We start from the raw sequence: 23,286 nt of genomic DNA, 5'->3' as shown, positions 1-23,286 counted from the left end.
GTGCGAGTACCGTGCGATGCGATCCTGATGCGATCTGATCGCACGGCATGCACGCGATCTGCATACAACTTTGACTATATAGTGCAGATCTGCACAAGACAGCCAAGACTTTCTGCCTGCGATAGGTGAACGCGCATCGGGATCGCAAGGGTAAAAAACCTATGCAATCCCGATGAGATTTTGACTATATAGTAAAAACCTCATGCAGATTGTAACCGTGTGCACACACCATTAGTCTTCTGTATGGTTGTCCAGTCCCTTTTGTGGTTAAAAGCTACATGGTAACTGCTAAAGTTGTACATGTTATATTGTGTTTGCCATCCATCTTTATTCCTATTTTCTCTCTTGTCACAGGGCAGATGAGATTGAGATGATTATGACTGACCTTGAAAGAGCCAACCAGGTAAGTTTATTTTCGTCAGCATGTGACTGATATCACAGTGGATGAGAATCTTTACAAATGGGGGTTATTCTGATTAACTCGGAAAGGCACAATTACTCTCTAATGGACAAAACCATGTGCACTGCAGGTGCGGCTGATGTAACATGTGCAGAGAGTTAGATTTGGGTGTTTTATTGTTTCTGTGCAGGATAAATACTGGCTGCTTTATTTGGTACTTGTGGAGTATCACGGCTCCCACGATGCCCATCATATGCAAAAAAATTGCATCGCATCGCATACGATTTTGCACTGAAAAGCATCCAAATGCATTGGAATTAGTATTAAACATGTTCAATGGCCCCCAACTGGCATTTTTGAGGCTGTACCACCCCCACTATCAACGCGAACCCGAAGCGTGGCGAGCACTGCGAGCCCGCGAGGGGCGGCGGTACGCGTCCTATGACCTTTTCATACCCCCACTATCCACGTTGGTGTGGAGTTGAGAATAGAAAGTGTGGCGAGCGCAGCGAGCCAGAAGCGTGGCGAGCGCACGCGGATACCTTCACAGGTATACGTGTCCCCTCACGGGCTTCACAGGTGTTCGCGTCCCCTCGCGGGGCTCGCTGCGCTCGCCACGCTTCAGGCTCGGTGGCTCGCTGCGCTCGCCACACTTTCTATTCTCAACTCCACGCCGACGTGGATAGGGCGGGTATGAAAAGGTCATAGGACGCGTACCGCCGCCCCTCGCATGCGATGCGATTGCATACGATTTTGTAAAAAAACAGCCAAAATCGGTAAGCATCGCATGCCACTATATATGGCATGCGATGGGAGCCTTGATACTCCACAAGTACCCTTTATTTTTATACTGCAAATATAGATATCAGTTTGAAGTACACCCACCACCCAAATCTAACTCTCTCTCTGCACATGTTACATCAGCCCCAGTGCACATAGTTTTGTTCATTAGAGAGTCATTGTGCCTTTCCGAGTGAATATGAATAACCCCCTTTAACTGAAATTCCTTCTACATTATATGCACCAGAGAAGCTTGGTTACAGCAGGCTACTTTGCCTTTCCTGAGTTTTTCCTTCTTTTGAATAACTTCCAAAATAAAAAAATACTAACTTCAGTGAGCTTAGAAACAGGAATTCTATCCATTCTCTAATAATGACAAAGAGGAAGCAAGCAGTACTGAAATTTCATTATATGATGATCACAGCGTTAAAAGCCCTCTAATGCACACCATAATAACATGCTGAGAAATTGGTCCTGGACTATATACTAGACTGGAGTTACTTGCCTCTGCTTTGGCACGCTCACGCCTGCTTTTGTCCAAGAAGGATTTGTAGTTCTAAGATCTTTTGGCAGGCTAGCCCCGCACATGACGTTTTGATTAAGGACATATTTTTGGAGTGAAAGATCATGCTGAAAAGAGCCGGGGTTTTGCATTGGATGAATGAATTTCTGCGCATCACATCCGCGACATAGTCAGAGAACATGTACTCACTTAAATGGCTGCTTCGCATGTCTTAACCTTTTTTGTAACCGGGTCAAAAAAATAAAAAAACTGCCTGTGTTTGGCAAGGTGGCGTAAGGAGGAGCGGCTTCCTTTGGTAATACAATTATCACTCTCCATTCAGTGGCTACGGTTGCTTAGTACACTTTTTGGAATGCTCATTATTTGTAGGCAATCTTCCTTATTTAATATACAGCCACCAGGAATCCATGACATCAATGAAGATAATCAAATACATCATGTGTAGGACGTGCTTGCTAACTGATAGTATAAAATCTATACACAAGAAGATCTATATAAGATCTATACGATTACGTTTCGTGTTTGATTACGTTTTTAAGACATAATAGGAATGAATTATCCAGTCTGTGGTAGAGCAAAGTGTTTTTTTTGTCAGCGAAGGCAAATATGCACACATCACCCTAAGCCCTATATGCATTATACATGGCTTAATTACATTATAATCTGATGTCCTAAAATTATTATTCAAACTAGTTGTAATAAATGGATCTTGCTTCCAAATGACCGGGTGCAGACTTCGCAGTACAGACACAGCACCCTATTGCAGGAACAACATCAGCCTTCCCCATTAAGTTGTGCCCAGGACAGCTGCCTCTATTGCCTGATGTTCTGACGAGCACCCACACCTTGCACCTTATTCAGATCCACTTATTTAGTTCGCACGGAGGACCGATGTTGAGCATCTGCGCATGCACGTTTCTGCAGAGCAGACGCAGGGTGCGTTCACCCACTGCAAACTTATGGTTCGCCGGGTGCACGCACCCTATACGCCGAGCGGGGGGGGGGGGGGCGAAGAAGGGTGGGGGGGCGCCGGGCAGCCCTATTAGCATATGGGAACGCCCAGCATTTCATGAGCATTCCCATGAAACCGATGGGCGTACCCAGGCTAATTAGGCCATGACGGACATGCGGGGGGCGGGCAGCTGACATCACCGGATGTCAGCTGCCCGCCCGGTCCTCGCACAGGGCGCCCGCAGTTTAGAGGGACTATAGAGGTCTCCGAACTGCGAGCGCTGGAGAAATCATTCGACGGTCGGCGATCATCAAATGACTTCTCCCTGCCTGCGAATGGATAATTATGTAAATCATCCATTCGCAGCCTGGCAGGGAGTTACGCCGTGCGAGGGGGGGGGGGCACTGTGGGTGGAGGTCTCGCAACCTTGTGAGTCAGTCAGAATAATGTCCCTTGCCTCCACACGCCCCGCCCACCCCCTTGCCCTCCTTTTTTGGTTTTTAAGTAACACACAGAGAAATGTGCTGATGAGCGATGCTAGATAACACCCAGCACACATCGCTGCATAGCTGAGTGATCTGTCGGGGCCAGTGTTCTCCGGTGATATTAATCACTGGGCGATAGCGACGCGTGGCCCATACACATAGCGATGTTGGGTCATTTCTAGTGAAATCGCTTAGAAAATGCCTCTAATCGCTGCGTGTGTAGGCCCCATTAGTGTTGCTACTTTACCAACTTAAACCGGTAAAGGTAACACTTCAATTGGCAGCTCCTGGAATCACACTCTGATTAGTTAAATACAACCCGACCAGAAAAGAAGGCTGCCACCGCGTCGCACCCTACGAGTCGTTCCCACAAGTAATTCTGAAATGAAATCATTCTCGGCATGAGTATAGAAATAAATTAAATAAAAAAGATTCCATTTCTCCTCATATTTATTCAGCCTGATAAATTCAGTGGGCTGCAGCATTAACAGCAGCAGGGGATTCCTTGCTTCTAGCGTTAAATTACTGTCATAATCGCTCAATTATTTCTTCCTTGTACTGTTTAAAATAAAAATCCATCACTTTCCACGTTTTTTTCCCTTTCTTTTCTCTCCCTCCCCCCCCAACATTTATTAGGTTGAGTGTTTAGGAAAATCAATTATAGTCAGCCGGGCATGAATTGATGAATGTTCTCAGATTAATTGTCAGTTGTTAAAATGAATGTATTTCTCTCTTCACCTTTTTTTTTTCTCTTCTCCCTTCAGAGAGCAGAGGTGGCGCAGAGAGAGGCAGAGGCCTTAAAGGAGCAGCTCTCGTCAGTTAACAAATCACTCCAGCATGCCCCGCAGACGCAGAAGCCGCCGGACGCGGTAAGAGACGCACTGACCGATGCTGCGAACACAAGTCTCAATGATTTCACCCGACCAATGGTCATCTAAATTCAGTGCTAGTCCATGTTAATTCTGCAGTACTGAATAATGGCTTTATTTGTGTTCCTTCGCCATATTACGCAGAGTTGTACAGACAGAATACAATCATATACATCAGTCACTTTATCAGTGGAGCTTACTATCTAAACACACACTCACTGCAGTTTAGCCAGAAGCAACCTAATCTACCAGTATATTTTGGGATACAGTCACTAGGTCTACAGCTGGATGGTAGGCAAGCATTCGGTCTACATGACTGTAGGTCGGCATGGCTTAGGTTGACCTGGTCATTAGGTGGAAACAAGCTTGTGAGGGTATGCGGTGCTACGTTTCAGTGTCCATGTCGACTGTGTAGAAATTCAGGACAAAAAAATGTGAAAAACCCCATGTCGACCTTTTGACTGTTGACCTTCCCCATGTCGACCTAATGCTTGTGTTGACCTACAGTCATGTTGACATTCCTGCATGTTGACCTTAATGCATGTCGACCTAATGGTGTTGGACTAATGCTTGTCGACTATCCTGCTGTCTACCCAATTATTCATACCCTATATTTGTGATCTGTGGGAGCAAACCAGAAACCTCAAAAAAAACAACGTAAAGAAAGACAAGACGATCGGAATCTGGTCGGATTCAAACCCATGATCCCAGTATTGTGAAACAAACGTGCTAACCACTGTGCTACAGTGCTGAATAAGTAGTGTGTGCCTGTGATTTTTGACCTGATTTTAGGATCCACAGAATGCTGCTTTGCATTCTAGTTTATACCACAGGGAAAATGTATAATTTGTTTTCTATTTCTTTTATATTTGGGCCCTTCTGTATATGTCATTGTGATATAACCTCTGTTTTGGTTAATTCCTCTGAGGACTACCTCCACTGTATCAAGGTGACCTTCATTTAAAAATAAATAAGTGGACAAATTACTAAAGTACAACAAGCTAGATGCCTTCATGAGTATAAAGCAGAGCAAAATATTACAAATATGCCGGTCTGACAGTAGATCTGGTTCCGTTGGCTGTATTGCGGTATAAGGATGGTCTTCTTGGTAGACTGATGTCTCGTCCATTGACCTTGATGAGTATTACAATACAGGACATGTGTTTACATAGGAGTTTTTCTTTAGATAAACTGTATCCTTCCTTTATGCAAAATATTTTTACGAGTGGGAAACAGGTCATTTAATCTTAGATGCCACCTGCATTATTGTGTTTTTTTTGCCATTAGGCTAAAATGCTCAAACATAACTCTTATCCATACTTGCCTACTCTACGGGGCCATCCAGAAGTTTGACATATTTCAGGAATTCACCACAGACACCACAACAGTTAATAAAACGGGTTATATATAAACCTTCCTCCTCCCTGATCCTTCCTTATTAGTATATAGTAGTGGTTGTTCCTTCCTTGGTATATACTGTAGTAGTTATTATGCCCTTCCTGCACCCTGATCCTTCCTTCTTAGTATATAGTTGTTATTGTGCCCTTCCCGCTACCTGATCCTTCCTTCTTGGTATATAGTAGTAGTCATTCCCTTACCGCTCTCTTATCCTTCCTTCGTACAATATAGTAGTTATGCTCTTCCCGCTCTAGTAGTTATGCTCTTCCTGCTCCCTGATCCATTCTTCCCTTTTATACAGTAGTTGTTGAGTACTAATTTTTTGATCCTTCCTTTATAATATATAGTAGTTGTGGTGCACTTCCGGCTCCATGATCCTTCCTTCTCTAGTATATAATAGTATTTTTGCCCATCTCACTCACTGTTCCTACCGGTTATAGTATAGATGATAGACCATGTCTAGGTCAACCACTAATGGTCAACACCCAAGAATGGTTGACCTATCCTTGGTCAACATTGACACAAGCTTTATGTTGACATGGCCATGGTTGACATGAGTTTTTTTTTTTTTTTTAATTGTGATCTATGTCGACATGGAAACCGTATAAGTGTACAGCGTTCCCGCGTATGCTTCAGGCAATGTGCCTCACTGGGCTCGGCACACTATTATATTTTCACTCTATGCCCACTTGGATAGTAAAGTATGAAAAATCACTTTTATAAAAAAAAAAAACTTTTGTTGATCATGTCCACCTTAAGCTTTTGTCAACCTTCTTTTAATGTTGACCATTCCAGTGATGGTCGACCCAGGGACCGCATACCGCTTTTTCCTATGCTAGTTGATGCCCACACACACAAGATACTATGATGGCCATTATTTTCTGACCAGATGTTACTAGAACTTTTTCATATATTGATGATACAAGATGGCTTTTAAAAAAAGTTGTGTGATATAATTGGTGACTTAAAGAGCAGTTTGTGCAGTTGTTAAAAGCAGCACTGATGTTACCATTTACTTTTTCAATATAAATGAATCCCTTATTGGACAGTAGGTTGTAATTTACAGCTAAACAGATTTCAGCGTTATTGAACCCATGACCCATGACTGATGGCTTTCCATTTCATTATCATATGGCGGGCACCTGGCGTACAAGGACCTATGCCTTTCTTTGAATTTTTATGAATACCTTATTTTCTAAGCAATCTGTCTGGATAGCTTAGAAATTAAGCACAAATTGTGATGTGTGGTCCAGTGCGCCGCCACTGCCGGCTCAGATCTTTAGCACGTGCAGGCAAAATTTAGTTAGATCGCCTGCACGTGCAAACGAAGCGTTAGTTAGCACAGATTGCTTAGCACACATCGCTATGTGTGTATGGGAGATCTAGACATCGGGAAGTACGCAGGAAATCGCCTAGGCTAATTCGCTAAGCTCACATCGCTAAGCACACATCTCAACGTGTGCATGGGCCTTAAGAGTTTAATGATTAGAAGAAATATAATATATTAGCTTTTTTTTTTCATTTAGTTCTTGATCTTTTATGTATTTAGAGCATTCCTATATAAACAATTTTACAACTTGCTGTTGTGTTTGTTAATGAATTGTATTATTACAATTTAATTTTATAACTTTTTTGAATGGAATATAAATCTAACCTTTGTGTTCTTTAATAAAAGTAGTAGTAATACAGTTATGTTCATTTTGTGTTTTTAAATAAGTCCAAACCGTTTTTTTAGGGCAAATTTATTTTTGTGTCTGCCTGTCTCCGTATTTCTAGCTTTGTGAACCTATAACTTATTTTTTCTCTATGAATATCATTTATTATAATGTGTGACCATCCTGTTTATATGTCTTCATACAGGAGCAGACGGCAGAGGGGATGATGGCACAATCCAGCATGGAAGTTGAGCTTACTGCAAAGGAGCGAGAAATTGCCCAGCTAGTGGAGGACGTACAGAGGTTACAGGCCAGTCTCACCAAGCTCCGTGAAAACTCCGCCACTCAAATCTCTCAGCTTGAGCAGCAGCTAAACACCAAGAACAGCACTCTTAAAGTAGGTACCCTTGTACTGGAGTAAGTCATTCTCCTCACTAGCGGTGTATCACTGGGGCCTAATGAATGTGCTCTGAATGTGCACCTCTCTCCCTGGCCTTTTGGAATTTAGATACACTTACCCCCTCCATACATAGGTGCTGTAGCCAGTTGTATCATTTTAAATAGAGTATATGACTATTTCGGATGTCCTCCTTCAGTATAACTTCAAGTTGGTCTGTAAAGAGTTTTTTTTATTAATTTTAGTCAAATAGATTCTTATTTAAAATGTATATGTACAGATGTTGTGCCTCTCGTCTAGCCGGGGGCTGGCGGTCGGATCGCCAGCTGCTGGAAGGGGGAGTGCTTGCACAAAATGCTTGTGTGTCCCCTTCGTGGACGCACAAGCATTTTGTGCACGCACGCCCCCTACAGCAGCTGGCGACTGTGGAGCATCACCATGCTCTGCTCCCCCCCTCGGTGCCCGCAGCCCCCTGCACCCCTCCCTAACCCTGCTCGTCTCCCTAAAGCAGATTAGACAGTCAGATGGAGCGCCTTTCTGGCGATTCCCAGCGATGAATGAGAGGCGCTCCACCTGTAATAGCTTTCACACAATTGTGATAAATAGCTATTGTGTGCTCTTTAATTAGAAACTGTTCATTTTTATGGCAGGCCAATTATACGGTGCATTAACCCTTTGAGTGCCACCATCTCTGTGAAAGATGCACAAAATATCTACTAAAAATGCCAGCGTCCCTCACATTAGTTCTGTAGATTCAAATAAAAAATGCTGTATCAAAAAATATTATATTTCCTATATAAGGTAAACATTGCAGGTCATTATGATAAATAAATATGTTTGCTTGGCAATTTTCACACCAATTTTGACAAATTCACTTGGCACTCAAAGGGTTAAATGGACGTTTCAGACTCACGTGACTTATATTTATTGGTTTTGTCTATGCTTTCCTTTTAGACATTGCTTGGTCTTACTACTGTAGCTGCCCAATGACATCTTCAGTCATGTTTTTATATAATCAGGGGCAGGATTTTTGGAAACAAAATGAAGCTTTTCCTTGGATCCAAGGGAGGATGATAGCAGAGCTGTATTAATCCCAAATCCCTTGATGATGTAAACAAATTAGTAAAGTATACCTCCCACCATTCTTTCCCCAGAAAGAGGTACTCTTCCGTTCCTGAAAGGGGGTGTGACTTCATGGGAAGAGGCATGGCTTAGCTATAATACCTCACTTGTAAGCCACTCCCTGTTTTTCAGGGGGCATGCCCATTGCTCTGTAAGCTGCTGGCCATGTCGCCTGTCACTCTCTCCCATCAAATAGATGCAGCATTTATTTACCATTGCTAGAGCAGCAAGTGAGAGAGGGTCTCCCAACTGCGCCAACCCGCCACAGGACAGTACTGCCCATGCGTGGGATGGCAGAACAGTCCCAAAAATTAGGGACGGTTGGGAGGTATGGTAAAATGTGCAGGAGGACACATGCAGATACCCCAGTTATCTGAACCTGGATAACCTCTTTAATAACTCAAACTGATCCCATATGTAGTTTGCAGTAAAAAGTAAGGTTATAAAATTAATATCAAAATGTAAGCTTAGTAATCACTCAGTAACTTCATGTTAATCACTGGTGGACGGAAGTAGTGCTCAATGGCATTGATTCCAAGGGGGATATTTAATCCGAATCCGACTGTCGGGACATTCTCGACAGTCGGATTCACAGCCGTTTTAGACCCGATCTGACTGTAACTCGACAGTCTATATTCAATGTTCCGGCTGTCAAGTGTCGGAAAGGCCGCGTTTTGTCAGAATCAGATGCCAATTTGACAAAAGCCGAATATAAAAGCCTTCAATGCTGTCATAAACAGCACAGATTAAATACCCCCCAAACCTGCAAAATAATATTACATTTAGGAATTTCTTCCCAAAGCTGAGACTGCTGCGTTTAGTGTTCTATAGGAGATGTTACGGGCACAGCACGTGTCTGTCCTGCAGTGCGTTATCATTCTAGTCCATGAGGAGCAGACAGACAGTAATTTGCCTAAGGTACTAAAGAGAACTGATTCCAGAACAGAGATCAATTGTTTCTGTTGTCTTTGGTGGCTGGTTGATATTGAATATCTGATCTTAATCACCATATTAGAAAGTAATGCTTTTCTCAACCTTTCTCATACTAGTGCAACATGTAGAAGATTGGGGAAAGTGCCTGTAACCTCTAGAGCCCTGCAGAATACATTGTTGCAGGGTAATGTGCATTTTTAAATGCATCCCAGATAATTCTAGACGTCATGAAATTGTGCTCAATGAGCCGTCTCTAATAGAGGGTGTTTTCTGGATGCACGCACAAATGCAAAACCCCCTGACCGGAGTCTTTCATTCTGTACGACATGCATCGCTGGCCCCAGATTTGCATACGTCCACATCCTTTGATAGATGATGTCACCACACATTTGTCTTGTGTTCTGAACATGAAAATAAATTGCTGCCACAACATTATAACATGACTCCTGGAACATAAATGCCAGGGCAGCATTATAGCAGTATAATGAGGATGATTTCACAAGCACAACTGTAATACATACATGCATGAACACCCCCTTGCTGACATAGGGAAAGATTAATAAAAAATGAGTCTTATTGCTGTAGACCACGATTAGGTTCCCAACCTTGGTCCTACAGTACCCTCAACAGTTCATGTTTTCCAGGTCACCTGGGGATTTTTAAATTGTGACAGTTGCTGATACACAGTGCACTGGCTCGGTGACTTTGAAAACTTGGGCTGCTAAGGTTCCCATACACTGCTGCGATGTTTTGCAGCAGTGTACGGACACCCGATACCCTGCAAGCCACCCGGGACCTTCCTGGGCGGCAGGGACGCATGCAATCTGTCACAATTTGTAGTGACGGATGACATGCGTCCCTGCTCCCCGCCTGTCTCTCTGCCAGCAGGGAGGTCCCAGGATGGGTGGTTGGACGGGCCAGCCAATCTGACCAACTGCTCGCTTGGGTCCGATGCGCACGGGGCCGCGCACCGGACCCAACAGCATGTAAGGGACAGCTGATTTGGGCCGATCGGCCGAAATCAGACCCAAATCGGCTCAGTGTATGGTGGCCTTTAGGGGTACTTAAGGACCAGGGCTAGGAACCACCGCTCTATTTTGCTAGTTTAGTTCTTGCTGCAACTTATTGTTCTACAAACTTGAGTCACAGGCTGCTAACTGAGCTTTAAGGCTCCCATACACTTGTGCGGGGTATCGCTTACAGCCTCACACAATTGTTTGCAATAATAGTCAAACTTGTTTTCCAAAAATCACCAACCGTTTGTGGATGAAGAATCCCATTAGTCATCTGCAGATTAAAAAACAATCAAGGTTTTTTCCTAAAACATTTCTCGGTTGAAGAGTTTGGTTTGCTCTGTACATCTTTACATGTGAATGAATCCTGGCTGTAGGCCGTCACTAGCGCTATTAAAACCAATTGAACAACTTTGAAATGGAAGTCAGTGTGACAGTTGTTTGTTATATCTATGTGCGGTATACCATAGTTACGCTGTATTGTATGAGTATTAATCTTTCATACTAGTGGAGTTGGAAACCTGCAACTTCATAGTCCGTAATTAAATGAGATAAGTTTCTAGATGAAAAAACACTAATTTGATATTTTTTAATTTAGCAATAATGTTATTAATTATCTGGTCTCCTAAGCACTGATCTAAAACTGCTTTTGCTTTGTGTGAATGTCACGTTACAGTACTTGTGTAATGTTTGAATTGTTTCCACCATTTAGACTAGGCTTGGCTAACCTGCTGTGAAACGACACATTTCAGCATGCGCTGACACAGTTTTAGGGGGGTATTCATATTCAATGTTGCGTCACGACTGTCGGGCTAGCCCGACAGCCGTGACCCGGTCCCGTTCTTGGCCGACTCGCAATCAGCTTGTCAGGCTGAATTCAATGTCCCGCCTGCTGAGTCCCAAAAAGGGAGATGCAGCTTGAAATCAGCGAGCTGAGGCCAGAGGCTCGTCAATTCCTGGCCGTTTTGGGCAGAACGTGACCGACTGCTTGTAAAGTTGGGCACGTTCTGCCGAGATCCCTGTTCAATGCTGTCGGGGAAGACAGCATTGAATAGGGCCCCGCTGCTATTTCTACCATCGGGAATAGCAGCGGGAGATTGAATACCCCCCAAAGTACTCCCTAATAGCAAAACTGTAGCAGGGCATGCTGGAACTTGTTTCAAAACAGCTGGAGAACCACAGATTGGCCAGGACTGAATCCATAAAATAAGGTGAACTGGTGTTATGCCTTCTCTGCTATAGGATGTATAATGTTCCTTGCACTGAATAGGCCTTAGATGGACAGTATCTGCTTTGTATAGCTGTAGTAAAGTACACTCTGCCACTTATATCAGTACTCCTTGAGCCATCTTTATCCATGTCTGCAAACCTTCTTAGGAGTAAAAGTAATTTGTATGTTGTGTTTATTTTAACACATTACATGATGAGACGTAATTCCTAATAATCTATGATTTCGGCATACCTGTTGCTATGGGGTCGATCCTTGCTAAGCTAACACTGCACTTACAGTGTGTCCAGACTACGAGGGCAGCATACAAACATCGGAAATTCTGGGGCCGTTCTGGCCTTTCTGTATCGTTGCAGTGGCAACTCATTCACATAGTGGCTGATAAGATTGACCCCTATGTATTGGTTTTCCTGCAGCACAGCTGTACAGTATATATTACATTTCCTAATGACATTTGCAACATGATATGCCAAATATATGGCACTACCTTGCATGTCTAATACAACAGTGACAAAGTCCTAAAATACCTTGAACCAATCACCATGTACAGCAACCTCTGTGCACATATGAGTCCCCTCAGACGGGATGCGGACATTTGGTCTACAGCATGATGGTTGACAGTAATTAGGTCGATATGGGAATAGGTCGACATGGGAAAAGGACATTAGTTTGACAGGTCATTAGGTCGACAGTCAAAAGGTCGAAATAGGGTATTTCACTGTTTCTTGAGCTGACGTGCCGACAGGCGGTATGTTATGCCCTACCATCCACTAGGGTGTGGTGGTAGAATAAAATAGTATGCTGAGCGTAGCGCGGGAATGCAGTGCACTTGAAACTGTGTCTATGTCGACTTTTGACATTTGGGTAAAAAAACAGTGAAAAACCCCATGTCGACCTAGACATTGTCAAACTAATGACCTTTTGACCTAGAACCATGTCAACCTTTTCCCATGTAGACCTAGACCCATGTCGACCTTTTCCCATGTCAACCTAATGGTGTCGACCTACTGACTGTCGAACATCATGCTGTAGGCCAAATGATCCCAACCCCCTCAAGACATTACCCTTACCTGTAACATACAGGACGACTGGCAGTGCGGCTATTTCTATTATTTCAAATTTGGGGGAAAAAAGTGCATTTTATTACATTTTTAAGTCAAACAAGCTAAATAAACCTACAATAATTTTATTTTTATATGTTTTAAATGAAACAAGCCATAAATCTGGTGTTAACCATTTCCTCCATTTTCTAGCAACTTGAAGAAAAACTGAAAGTGCAGGCGGACTATGAAGAGATTAAAAAGGAGCTTAAGTAAGTAAGGCGAGAGTGGTTATCAAAACCAGATGGGTGGAAACTGTGGGGCTGGACATAAAGTTGGAGTATCAGAATTTATTTTGGGGGTCCTGGTATTAAATGGAACTTTGTGCCACTGTGTCCCACTGAAAAAAGATGAGATCATTAGCTTCTTCCTATCGATGCCTATTTTACAATATTTTGGCTACATTTTAAACAGATGTAGCCATGTGTGTGAGTTTAATTCGCTCCTGTGTCTTATAGAAATGCATTGAACGGCGAGGGCTTGGCATAGCAATTCCGTGCCACAGGTATAACGTTGGTGCACCAAACAGGCATGAGCGGTCATAGCGTATCAACAATGAGCGTGGCTATATATTTATACAAAATTTTTAAAAAATGGCCCCAGTTCACTTCTGATTTATTCAGTTGACCTTCATAATCCATTTATCCCAATCTTGTTATACCCCCAATTTACTGTGGCCATGCATTCATGTAGATCAGCCACACCATTTTTATCCCGATATCAAGGTGTGTTTATCAGAAGTTGTGTTAAATGGTCACCACAACGTTTAAATCAGGTTTAAGTCCCACTAGACTGCCATGGACAGGGCCGGTGTAAGGCTTCTCAGCACCCTAGGCAAAACCTCAACCTATTGCCACCCCCACCCCCATACTGCCACCAATACCCGCTTTCCAACCCCTTAAGGCATACTTAAATAACATTTGGGAATGGCAGGGAGGCTCCCAAAAATCATGTGGTCCTCCCAGCCCCCTGGGAAGGTCTCCCTATGCCACCCCAACAGAGTACAGGGGGCAGCAAAATAGGAAAGTTTGCCTCAAGGGGAAAGTACATTAAGTACAATTATCCTCATAGACATCCTTGATTTTTTGATAGGCAGACTTGGTGCCCCCCCCCCCCCCCAGATCCCGACTCCCTAGGCAGCTGCCTAATGATAGAGCCGGCCCTGGCCATGGACAGATACCTCTGTTTCCTTCACCTCACATCTCCTGCACCACCTTCGTCAGCCTGTTGCCTTTTAAATAAGACTTGTAGTTTGCATGATTTATCACTCTGGTGGTGTCTTGCCTACATACAAACAATGACGATAATGGTAGATCTTGGTAAAGAGTCTCCTAGCATATTGCGTCAGCACTGAGTACTTATATACAGCATCCATCTGTAGTATACTTAAGTGACATACAGATATACAACAGCTTTTTTGCTGACTTCAAGAATATAGGCCTCAAACGTTCTATACTGTATGTTTTCCCAAAATGTAATATCATTGTCTGCATCTCTCCTCGCCTTTTCCTGGTGTTCTACCTTCTTTACCAATCTTTCTTGTTTTTATTTGACAAGTGCGTCCTACAGCCATAAATCATTTTGTCAAAATTACATTGTTCCTTCGCTCATAATATGCAATCACAAAGTTACACTGAAAATGCCAGGGACTGCAGCAGTTTCCAGCACAGCCCCGGTGCCGTTTATTCATATCCATTACTTCAACTCGTGTGGAGAAAAGTACAGTTTTTCAGCTCTTTCATTTATACTTGGAATAGATCTATCTCCTTACATAGTTTACAAAAAGTGGAAAAGAATTAACCGCGGTGGTGTGTCAGAATAATGTGCCTCATGCCTATAGGCTGTCCTAGGGAATTGTGTCTCATGCCTCAGATTATAGCATACTGGCCTAACTGAGACTCCCTGAGAAGAGGACCATTATCCTGCAACCCAGCAGCCTCCAGGGCTTACTGCTTAAAGGGGGCGTGCAATGGGGAACAGTGACATGAATCCTAGCCCCGCCCCCAGTTACACAATGCGTTTTAGAGCGGCCTACCCATTTGGCTTGCTTTCTCCAGTGAACTCCCGGAGAGGAATTGCATTCTCCCTCTATGCCCACTGGTATGGTAAAGTACGAACAAGTGGGTTAAAAAAAAAAAAAACTAATGTTGATATTTTGATCATGTCGACATATTGACTGTCGACCAATTGTGGTCGACCTTTTGACTGTTGACGTAGGCACCGTCGACCTCATAACCGCATACCAAATCAACATGCGCCATGTTTAGAGAATAAACCAATCTTTTTTTTCTTTCATTATTTATTTAATTAATTATTTTTTTTTAAACATGAAATGTTCTAGAATCTTTTTAATCCATTAAAGGATCCACATTCACTCAGATAATTTGCTTCCTTTGAATACCCTTTAAAATCGAGATCTATTAACAACAGTGTTGCGTAACTAGGACTGTTATGCAAATCTAACTCCCTTGCAGCTACACCAACAACAAATGTATACACTTTCTGACAGCTTCAAATGTTATATCCTTATTAACATTTAATATTATGCCGTGATACGGCCTACTGGGAACGAGATATGCATTATTTAAATGACCCATAAGAAAGATGTATTTTGTTTAGGGACAGACTGGTGTTTTGATTCATTGTTCGATTACTATGCTAAGCAGTGGGTTGATGAAGTTACTGGGACTAGTTCTCCAAGAATGTTGAGCTGCTGCTATGTAGATTTGTACAAATAGATAATAACCTTTCCCTGTTCCTTGTCTAGTATTCTGAAATCCATGGAGTTTGTCCCATCTGAAGGATCAAGTGTACAGGTAATGTACATAAAATATTGTTAGATGTCTGATTTGTTGGGGGGGGGGGGGTTGTTTCATTTTGTGCGTTTCCTGAAACGCGTAGGAATGTTCTGTATACTATTTTGGATAACTTGTTGAGAAATTAACTATACTGAAAATATTCAAATGCATGTACAGTATCTTAAACCATGAATGCAAGTCGTTCCTACAGATCCATTATTCTACTGTCCTGTTTGTTTTTGCTGTTGTTTTATGTCAAAAGATATATATAGAGATAGATCAATGTAGATAGATATAGTTGATAGATGTAGATAGATATATATACAGGTTGAGTATCCCTTTTCCGAAATGCTCGTGACCACAAGCATTTTTAGATCAGGGATTTTTGCGGATTTTGAAATATTTTTTCTTTGCATACTTTTTTATTTATACTTAATTGGTCCCCTCACGGTGCCCCGATGGTCCCTTGGCGGTACCCCAATGGTCCACCGATGTCCACTGCGGCCTTTGGAATCCTCTTTGGCGGCATCTCCGGTCCCAGGGGTGCATTGCGGGGGTGACGTCACCGACGCACCCGTGCAATGCATCCTTGGGACCGGGAATGCCGCTGACGAGTATTACGATGGTCGCCGTGGACACCGGAGGATGAGATAAGTAAGAAAAAAGAAGCGGGGAGAACAAACAAAAAAAAATAATTCTGAAAAAAAAACACAGTTTTCACGCAATGTTTAGGTTTTTGGAATATATGCATAAAGGAGATGTGTATGTATATGTATGTACGTACGTACGTACTCTGAAGGAATGAAATATTCCAAAACTGTTAGCTTACCAGGCTGAAAAAAATTGAGTCACAATCTAAATGTAGTTTAAATTAGTATTGTATATTATTGTTAATGAACGGGTTGTTTTAGGATGCATCAAAACCATTGGAGGTTCTGTTACTGGAGAAAAACCGCTCCCTGCAGTCGGAGAACGCCACCCTGCGCATTACCAACAGCGACCTGAGCGGTAAGTTTGTTTTGCTGAATTCACTAAGTGACAACAATGAATGTGCTGTGAAAAGCTAGAGACACCTGACAGCAAGATTAATGAATAACAGCATACACATGTATTGTCTGACTTGTAAAGAGTGTGAGCTGAAGAATAGGATGCATCTTCAAGACCTCTGTGGCACTGTTTAAAAAAAATAAAAAAAGACTAATTACCTTAGGAAATGGAAGCTTTGCAAGCTATTATAGTACTGTATTACAAGCTTGTTTTCTCCCTCCTCTGCTATGCGAGGGAAGGTGAGATGATGCTAAAAGCAGTTCTTGAATGCATGGCGATAACTCTTATCTGTCTAATTAACAGTCATAATTCAAAGCAGTTGTTATGGATGTAGCCTGGTGTTGGGTACCCACACGTACAGTGGTGTTCTCTCTAGCACAGATCAGCGTGGTCCTCTCATTGCTTTACAGAATTGTTGTGGTTCACAGTGTAGCAGTTCTCCAGCGAATTCTTCTTTGCTGAATTTACGGTGACAGTATTCGTCCACGTGGATGGATGTTATTGCTTAAACTGATTCCTGAAACACTAGGATGTTTGGGAAATGACATTAAAGATTTGGGTCCTATAAACTGCAGCACTAGGCTGCCCTCGAGTGTAAATGTTTGATGCGGGCCTCCCATTGACTTGTATTTGGATGCTAAGAGACTAAATTCCATTGTTCAGGATCGCAATACATGACATACTTGTATTTATGACACAGTGATTCATATTTAAGAGGTGAAATGCAATCATTTGTCATAGGTGATCTCCAGGCTGCAACAAACTGTACAAGAAAGGTACAAACATGAAATGCATGTTGTTTGTTTTGGGGGCCTAGTTTGGCTTACTGAAAACTCAATTTAAAAACCTAATTGGCCCTCTTAAAAAAAATTGCAGTTTTTTTTTTTCACTTTGTGGGGCAAACATTTCGTTTTTATCTTGTTTTTTCCCTTTTTTTTTTAATCCCCCCATAATGCATTATGTTTGACCTTTCTTGTAGGGTCAGCCAGGAGAAAAGGGAAAGACCAGCATGAAACTCAGCGTCCTGCAACCTTGCCAGCCTCTCCTCCCTCTCAGTTGCTCCGCAACACGGGGGAGCAGGTTTCCAATACAAATGGTACACACCAGTTCTCACCAACGGGTTTAAACCAAGACTTTTTCAGCTCATCCATTGCAAGCCCTTCTTTGCCCTTGGCCTCCACAGGAAAATTTGCACTAAATTCACTTCTCCAGCGACAGCTTATGCAGTCCTTCTACTCCAAGGCAATGCAGGAAGCAGGAAGCACAAGCATGCTTTTTTCAACAGGTCACTTCAGCACAAACTCCATATCTTCCCAAAGTCCTTTACAACAGCCAAGCCCGGATGTAAACGGCATGGCTCCTTCACCAAGCCAGTCAGAGAGCGCAGGGAGCGTCTCAGAAGGTGAAGAAATAGACACTGCAGAAATTGCACGTCAGGTGAAAGAGCAGTTGATCAAGCACAATATTGGGCAACGTATCTTTGGACATTATGTACTGGGACTTTCACAGGGGTCAGTGAGCGAGATACTGGCCAGGCCCAAACCGTGGAATAAATTAACTGTACGGGGCAAGGAGCCTTTCCACAAGATGAAGCAGTTCCTGTCAGATGAGCAGAATATCCTTGCACTGCGGAGCATACAAGGCAGACAGAGAGGTGAGTGCCGTTTTCTTAATTATTGTGGAATGATAATTTGCAACTCATCGCAGCCTCAAATAATTTCATTCTTCAGCCTTTCATTTTCAGATTTGCTCAGAAACCTAGTTTCTCATGTTAGATATTGCTGGAAGTTTGCACACCATAGTAAGGAGACCTTCTAGACTGTCACGCTTTGTACGTTAAGGTTCTGAAAAGTATTGCCCGCTTTAGGCTGAATATTGTAGCATTTAGGCCCCCAATTCAGTAGCCAGCCTGACCACCCAGGGACTAGAGCAGGGGTTCTCAAACTCGGTTCTCAAGACCCCATACGTTTTCCAGGTCACCCAATAGTTGCAGTCATTACTGACTGACACATTTTAAAAGTTCCATAGGTGGAGCTAATTATTTCACTTGATTCTGTGAGGAGACCTACAAAACCTGCACTGTGTGGGGTCCTGAGGACCTACTTTGAGAACCTGTGGACCTAAAGTGATAGAAATCTCTTTTCAAAAATAGACGGGCAAAATATATTTTTATTTAATTTTCTTATTTTAGATCCCATTAGAAGTTTAATAATATTGCAGATTATTTTAAAACCTTTCACATTGCATAGATAGCAAGGTCTTTTGGAAAACATTCCATCCCTTGTCCCTTCTAAAATGACTTTCCAAAGCAATGGCAATTTTTGTATTTATTTAATTTCCTTTCAAAAGACAAGTACATCTAAAATACGTCGTTTATATAAAGTAAATAAGGCTAATAACATTCATGTGTATCCAAAAATATTAGAAATCGAAATGCGCTAAATTTTTTGTTGATATAAGTTTCCAAAAACTCTTATGATATGTGATAGGTGTGAATTAATAAGTAATTCTACATACGCTTTTTCAGGTTTTTAAGTTTTGTAGCTTTATTTGACCATTAAATAGTGATAGTGTTGTATAGCTTTACATAGACATTTATAGTATGATGGTAGTGGCGTTATTCAAATTAATTCTGAGCTTGTTTTGCAGTCAGGTAGTACAAGGGAACTGACTGCATATCTACACTTACAGTATCAGTACTTTTAGTATTAGTGGCATTATACGTCAGGGTGAACGCCTATAAAGATAGCTTAGGGTAAGATATAAGGTAGACATAGTGGCTGAAATTTACTAAGATGGGAGTTCTATTGCTATGGGCAACCAATCAGAATCTACTTTATTATTTAGCACCTTCTAGAAGATAATAGATAGTATCTGATCGGTTGCCCATAGCAAAATCTCATTTGAAACAGAACTCCCATATTTGTACATTTTCCCCAGTGACGCCTAAAAATTTGACACAACTCGTCTCTGTCAGAAGACTTAATTTCACCTACCATCCCGCCAATAGATCAATGTCAAATGTGAGATTTGCCTTTGGAATGTACATGGAAATGGTGCAAACCTCCACCCCCTCAAGTGATAGACTTGCTATAGCAGTGTTTCCCAAACTCGGCCTTCAAAGAACCTTAACGGACCAGATTTTAAGGATATTAATGCATATCATTAACACCTCGATTGTTAAGCCCTTGAGGACTGAGGGGTGTATGTATGAAGCAGTGATAAAGTGCCTGGTACTTTATCACCAGCCAATCAGCTCCTGACTGTGCCTTTTTAAACCCAGCCTGTAACTTAACAGTCTGATTTGGCCGTTGATAAAATACCAGGCACTTTATCACTTCTCCTCCCTTATCACTGCTTCATACATCTACCCCAGAGTTTTGGAAACCCAGTACTACAGTGTGCTTCCAATGGAGGATTACTGAGGGAAATGTTTCAGGGCCTGATCTCCATCGGCTTCCATTTTGCTAAACTTCCAATACCTTAAAAAGTTAGCTTGCTGTTTATTATTTAAGTATTTCCAGTAAAAAAACAATGCTGACATCCCTGAACATCTTATTGGCGTGAATTATTGTGTGCACTTTTGTGTACCATACATCATTTTACAAATCTTCTCAGGAGATTAGCGTATATTACCTGATAGAAAGGCGTTATTTGGTGTTACCGGTACTACAGTAGTGTAGTGCAGCGGTAGCCAACGCCAGTCCTCGGAAGCTACCAACAGTGCATGTTTTCCATGGCTCCTCCCAGAATCACAAGTGACGTATTTAGCTCCACCTGTGGATCTTTTAAAATGTGTCGGTCAGCAATGAGTGCACCTGTGAGGTGAGCTGGAGAACGTGAACTATTGGTAGCTCTCGAGGACTGAAGATGGCTACCCCTGGTGTAGTGCGAGCTTTCCTGGTGATTATTAGTACGGAGCTTTCAGTGAGGTAAGCAGCCTCATTACGGATTTATTCTGCATGTATCTAAAAGAACCTCCTGCGCTCAGATCAGTTAGGCGAGATCATCAACATTTAGATGTTCCATCTGTTCATGTATCTAAGCCCATGACATTAAACCTCTGACATCCCCGATCGTTTTGTTCTTACCAAACTTGTTTTTCAACAGAGAATCCAGGCCAGAACCTGAACAGACTATTTCAGGAAGTACCGAAAAGAAGAAATGGGTCTGAAGGTACGTCACTTAGGTGTTTCTATGTATGTAGCCAAACCGTTCTGCTTCCAGCCTACTCTGTGTTACCAAACAGTGGCATTTCATTCTGGCCTGGAATCTGATAGAAAAACAGCTGTAGTAAGTATAAAACACGGGCTCTCAGACACGGTTATCTCACAGGTTTATTGCACAATTATATCTTTAGAACTGGCTTGTGTCTAGGTCAGAGAAAGTATTTGTGAAAAAGATAAAATAAAGCATAGCTAAAGTATATTGGAATACAATGGCATACCTCTCAACTTTCATTGGTGGTCCAGCGGTGGGGGCGTGGCCTTGCGGTGAGCCGGTGTGGCCTTCAAATAACGTTGCTCATCCGAGGCCACGCCTCCATTTTGGCACTTCTGCCTGCGGGGAATAGACACTGACAAGCGGGTGGCTTGCCAGATTCTATTAGTAGAACCGCCCCCCTCCCCCGCCGCGGGAAGCTCACGCGGTAAACAAGATAGTTGGGAGGTATGCGATGGAATGGTTTATGCCTTCATGTGGGGCTTTAAAATTGCATATGTATATCCTTTTTGTCATTGATGACACTGATTGGTCACCACTATGAGAACCTGACAAGTACAATACAAAAAAGTAAAACTGGATCCTTGGCAACAGAACTTTTGATGGTTACATAAAATTATAGAATTAAAATTATAAAATATATTATAGTCCTTCTTGGAATTTTAGAATTGAATATACCTTTTTTAAAGCACGTTTAACCCTTTTAGTGCCAACATCTCTGGGAGAGATGAGCAACATATCCACTAAAAATGCCAACGTCGCTCACATTTGTTATATAAATTCAAATCAAAAATGTTGTGCGGCAAAATATTATATTTCCTGTATAAGGAAAACATTACAGGTCATTATGAAGAATACAAATGTTTGCTTGCCAATTTTCACACCTATTTTGACAAATTCACTTGTCACTCAGAGTTAAGCCAATCGTGACTATGGTGACACCTGTGTGCTTGCTTTTGTAACTTTCAGCTTGTACAGATGCGCACTCATGCACTATTGCTGCAGTCGCTCCAAACATCCCTCCTCGGAACGCCAGGTCCCACATGACAGCTTGCCCCGAGCATGTCTTTTTATGCGTGAACGTGCGTCTTAGTCACAGTGCACGGCTAGAAGTATGAGGATACATCTGTATAACAAAGCCACGTACTTTGTTGTATTGGTACTCACTGTTTGTAATGGTTTTGTGGCTAAGAAATTATGCATTATATAAAATGGTAATGTCGGAGATACATTATAAACATATATGTAATATATAATATTAACATAATAAGAAACACAGTATATTTAAAAAAAAAAAAAAGATTCCAACATTTAGCACACAGCTTCTCAAACTCGGTCCCCAGGACCCCTCACAGTTCATGTTTTGCAGTCTCCTGACAGTGGGCCTTTTTCTAGTTCCCTCTTTCTGACAAGATCCTTCTTAGATGGACAAAACCATGTGCACTGCAGGGGGGGCAGATGTAAAATGTGCAGAGATTAGATTTGGGTGAGTTATTTTGTTTCTGTGCAGGGTAAATACTGGCTGCTTTATTTTTACACTGCAATATAGATCTCACTTTGCAGTAAAACCCCACCCAAATCTAATTATATCTGCCCAAGTAACATCTGCCCCACCTGCATTGCACATGGTTTTGTCCATCTAAGAAGGATTTTGTCAGAAAGAGTGAACTAGAATAAGGCCCAGTATCACAAGTGAAATAACTAGATCCAGCTGTGGATCTTTTAAATAGTGTCAGGGAATAATGAGTGCACCTGTGCACCTGCTGGGTGACCTGGAAAACGGGAACTGTGTAGTGTCCTCAGGGCTGAGATTGAGAACCATTGGTTTAGCAGAATTCTGGCTTAGCTCCCAAGTTATCGTCCTTTGTAACCCAACATTAGCATACATGCCAGCATTGCAAAGAAAAAAGATGGGACAAATACTGGTCATATCTATATTTTGTCCTGGCCACACCCCCACATCCAGTGACCCACGTGGATAGAAATCTGGTTATGCAGTGTAGACTTGCACAAGCTCTCAATGGAATCCCTGCAGGAAATGTAATTTACATAGAGAGAATCACAGCCTTATTTCACGTTAATTCTGGAAAAAGTCATGAGATGTTTGACTTGTGTTTATGAATGTTTCTAGCAACACTCTTCCGTGCGGCAATGCGCTTTGTACGTTTAGTCCTCATTTATGCTGACAATACGCAAACATTAAGGAATAAGTAAATGCAACAATAAGCTGGAATTTAAATATATATTGGTCAGCATATTTCATCGGCAAACTGCCAAATGTCTGTGTATATGTCTTCAGCATCCTGATAATGTGCCCATTTATTGGTGGTAAAACACAAAATTAGCTTGTGGCTCATTTAATAAC

General features: G+C 42.2%; 1 protein-coding gene across 5 annotated transcripts in view; it reads left to right on the top strand.

Moving 5' to 3' along the window:
• Positions 1-23,286, top strand: part of CUX1 (cut like homeobox 1) — a 320,620-nt gene that overhangs the window by 185,185 nt on the left and 112,149 nt on the right. For 3 of the 5 annotated variants that reach the window (XM_083172198.1, XM_083172197.1, XM_083172200.1), the window contains exons 9-16: positions 355-403; positions 3,905-4,009; positions 7,268-7,459; positions 13,009-13,067; positions 15,623-15,671; positions 16,565-16,661; positions 17,680-18,354; positions 20,811-20,876. In XM_083172198.1, coding sequence (XP_083028324.1) covers positions 355-403; positions 3,905-4,009; positions 7,268-7,459; positions 13,009-13,067; positions 15,623-15,671; positions 16,565-16,661; positions 17,680-18,354; positions 20,811-20,876 — 1,292 coding nt within the window. The remainder of the gene's footprint in view (positions 1-354; positions 404-3,904; positions 4,010-7,267; positions 7,460-13,008; positions 13,068-15,622; positions 15,672-16,564; positions 16,662-17,679; positions 18,355-20,810; positions 20,877-23,286) is intronic. The other 2 variants (XM_083172199.1, XM_083172201.1) reach the window with 2 other exon arrangements.

Source organism: Crinia signifera, chromosome 2, assembly GCF_055691185.1.
Source record: "Crinia signifera chromosome 2, ASM5569118v1, whole genome shotgun sequence".
NCBI lineage: Eukaryota > Metazoa > Chordata > Amphibia > Anura > Myobatrachidae > Crinia > Crinia signifera.
Note: the sequence above shows the minus strand (reverse complement) of the source record. Positions and strands in the feature narration are given on the sequence as shown.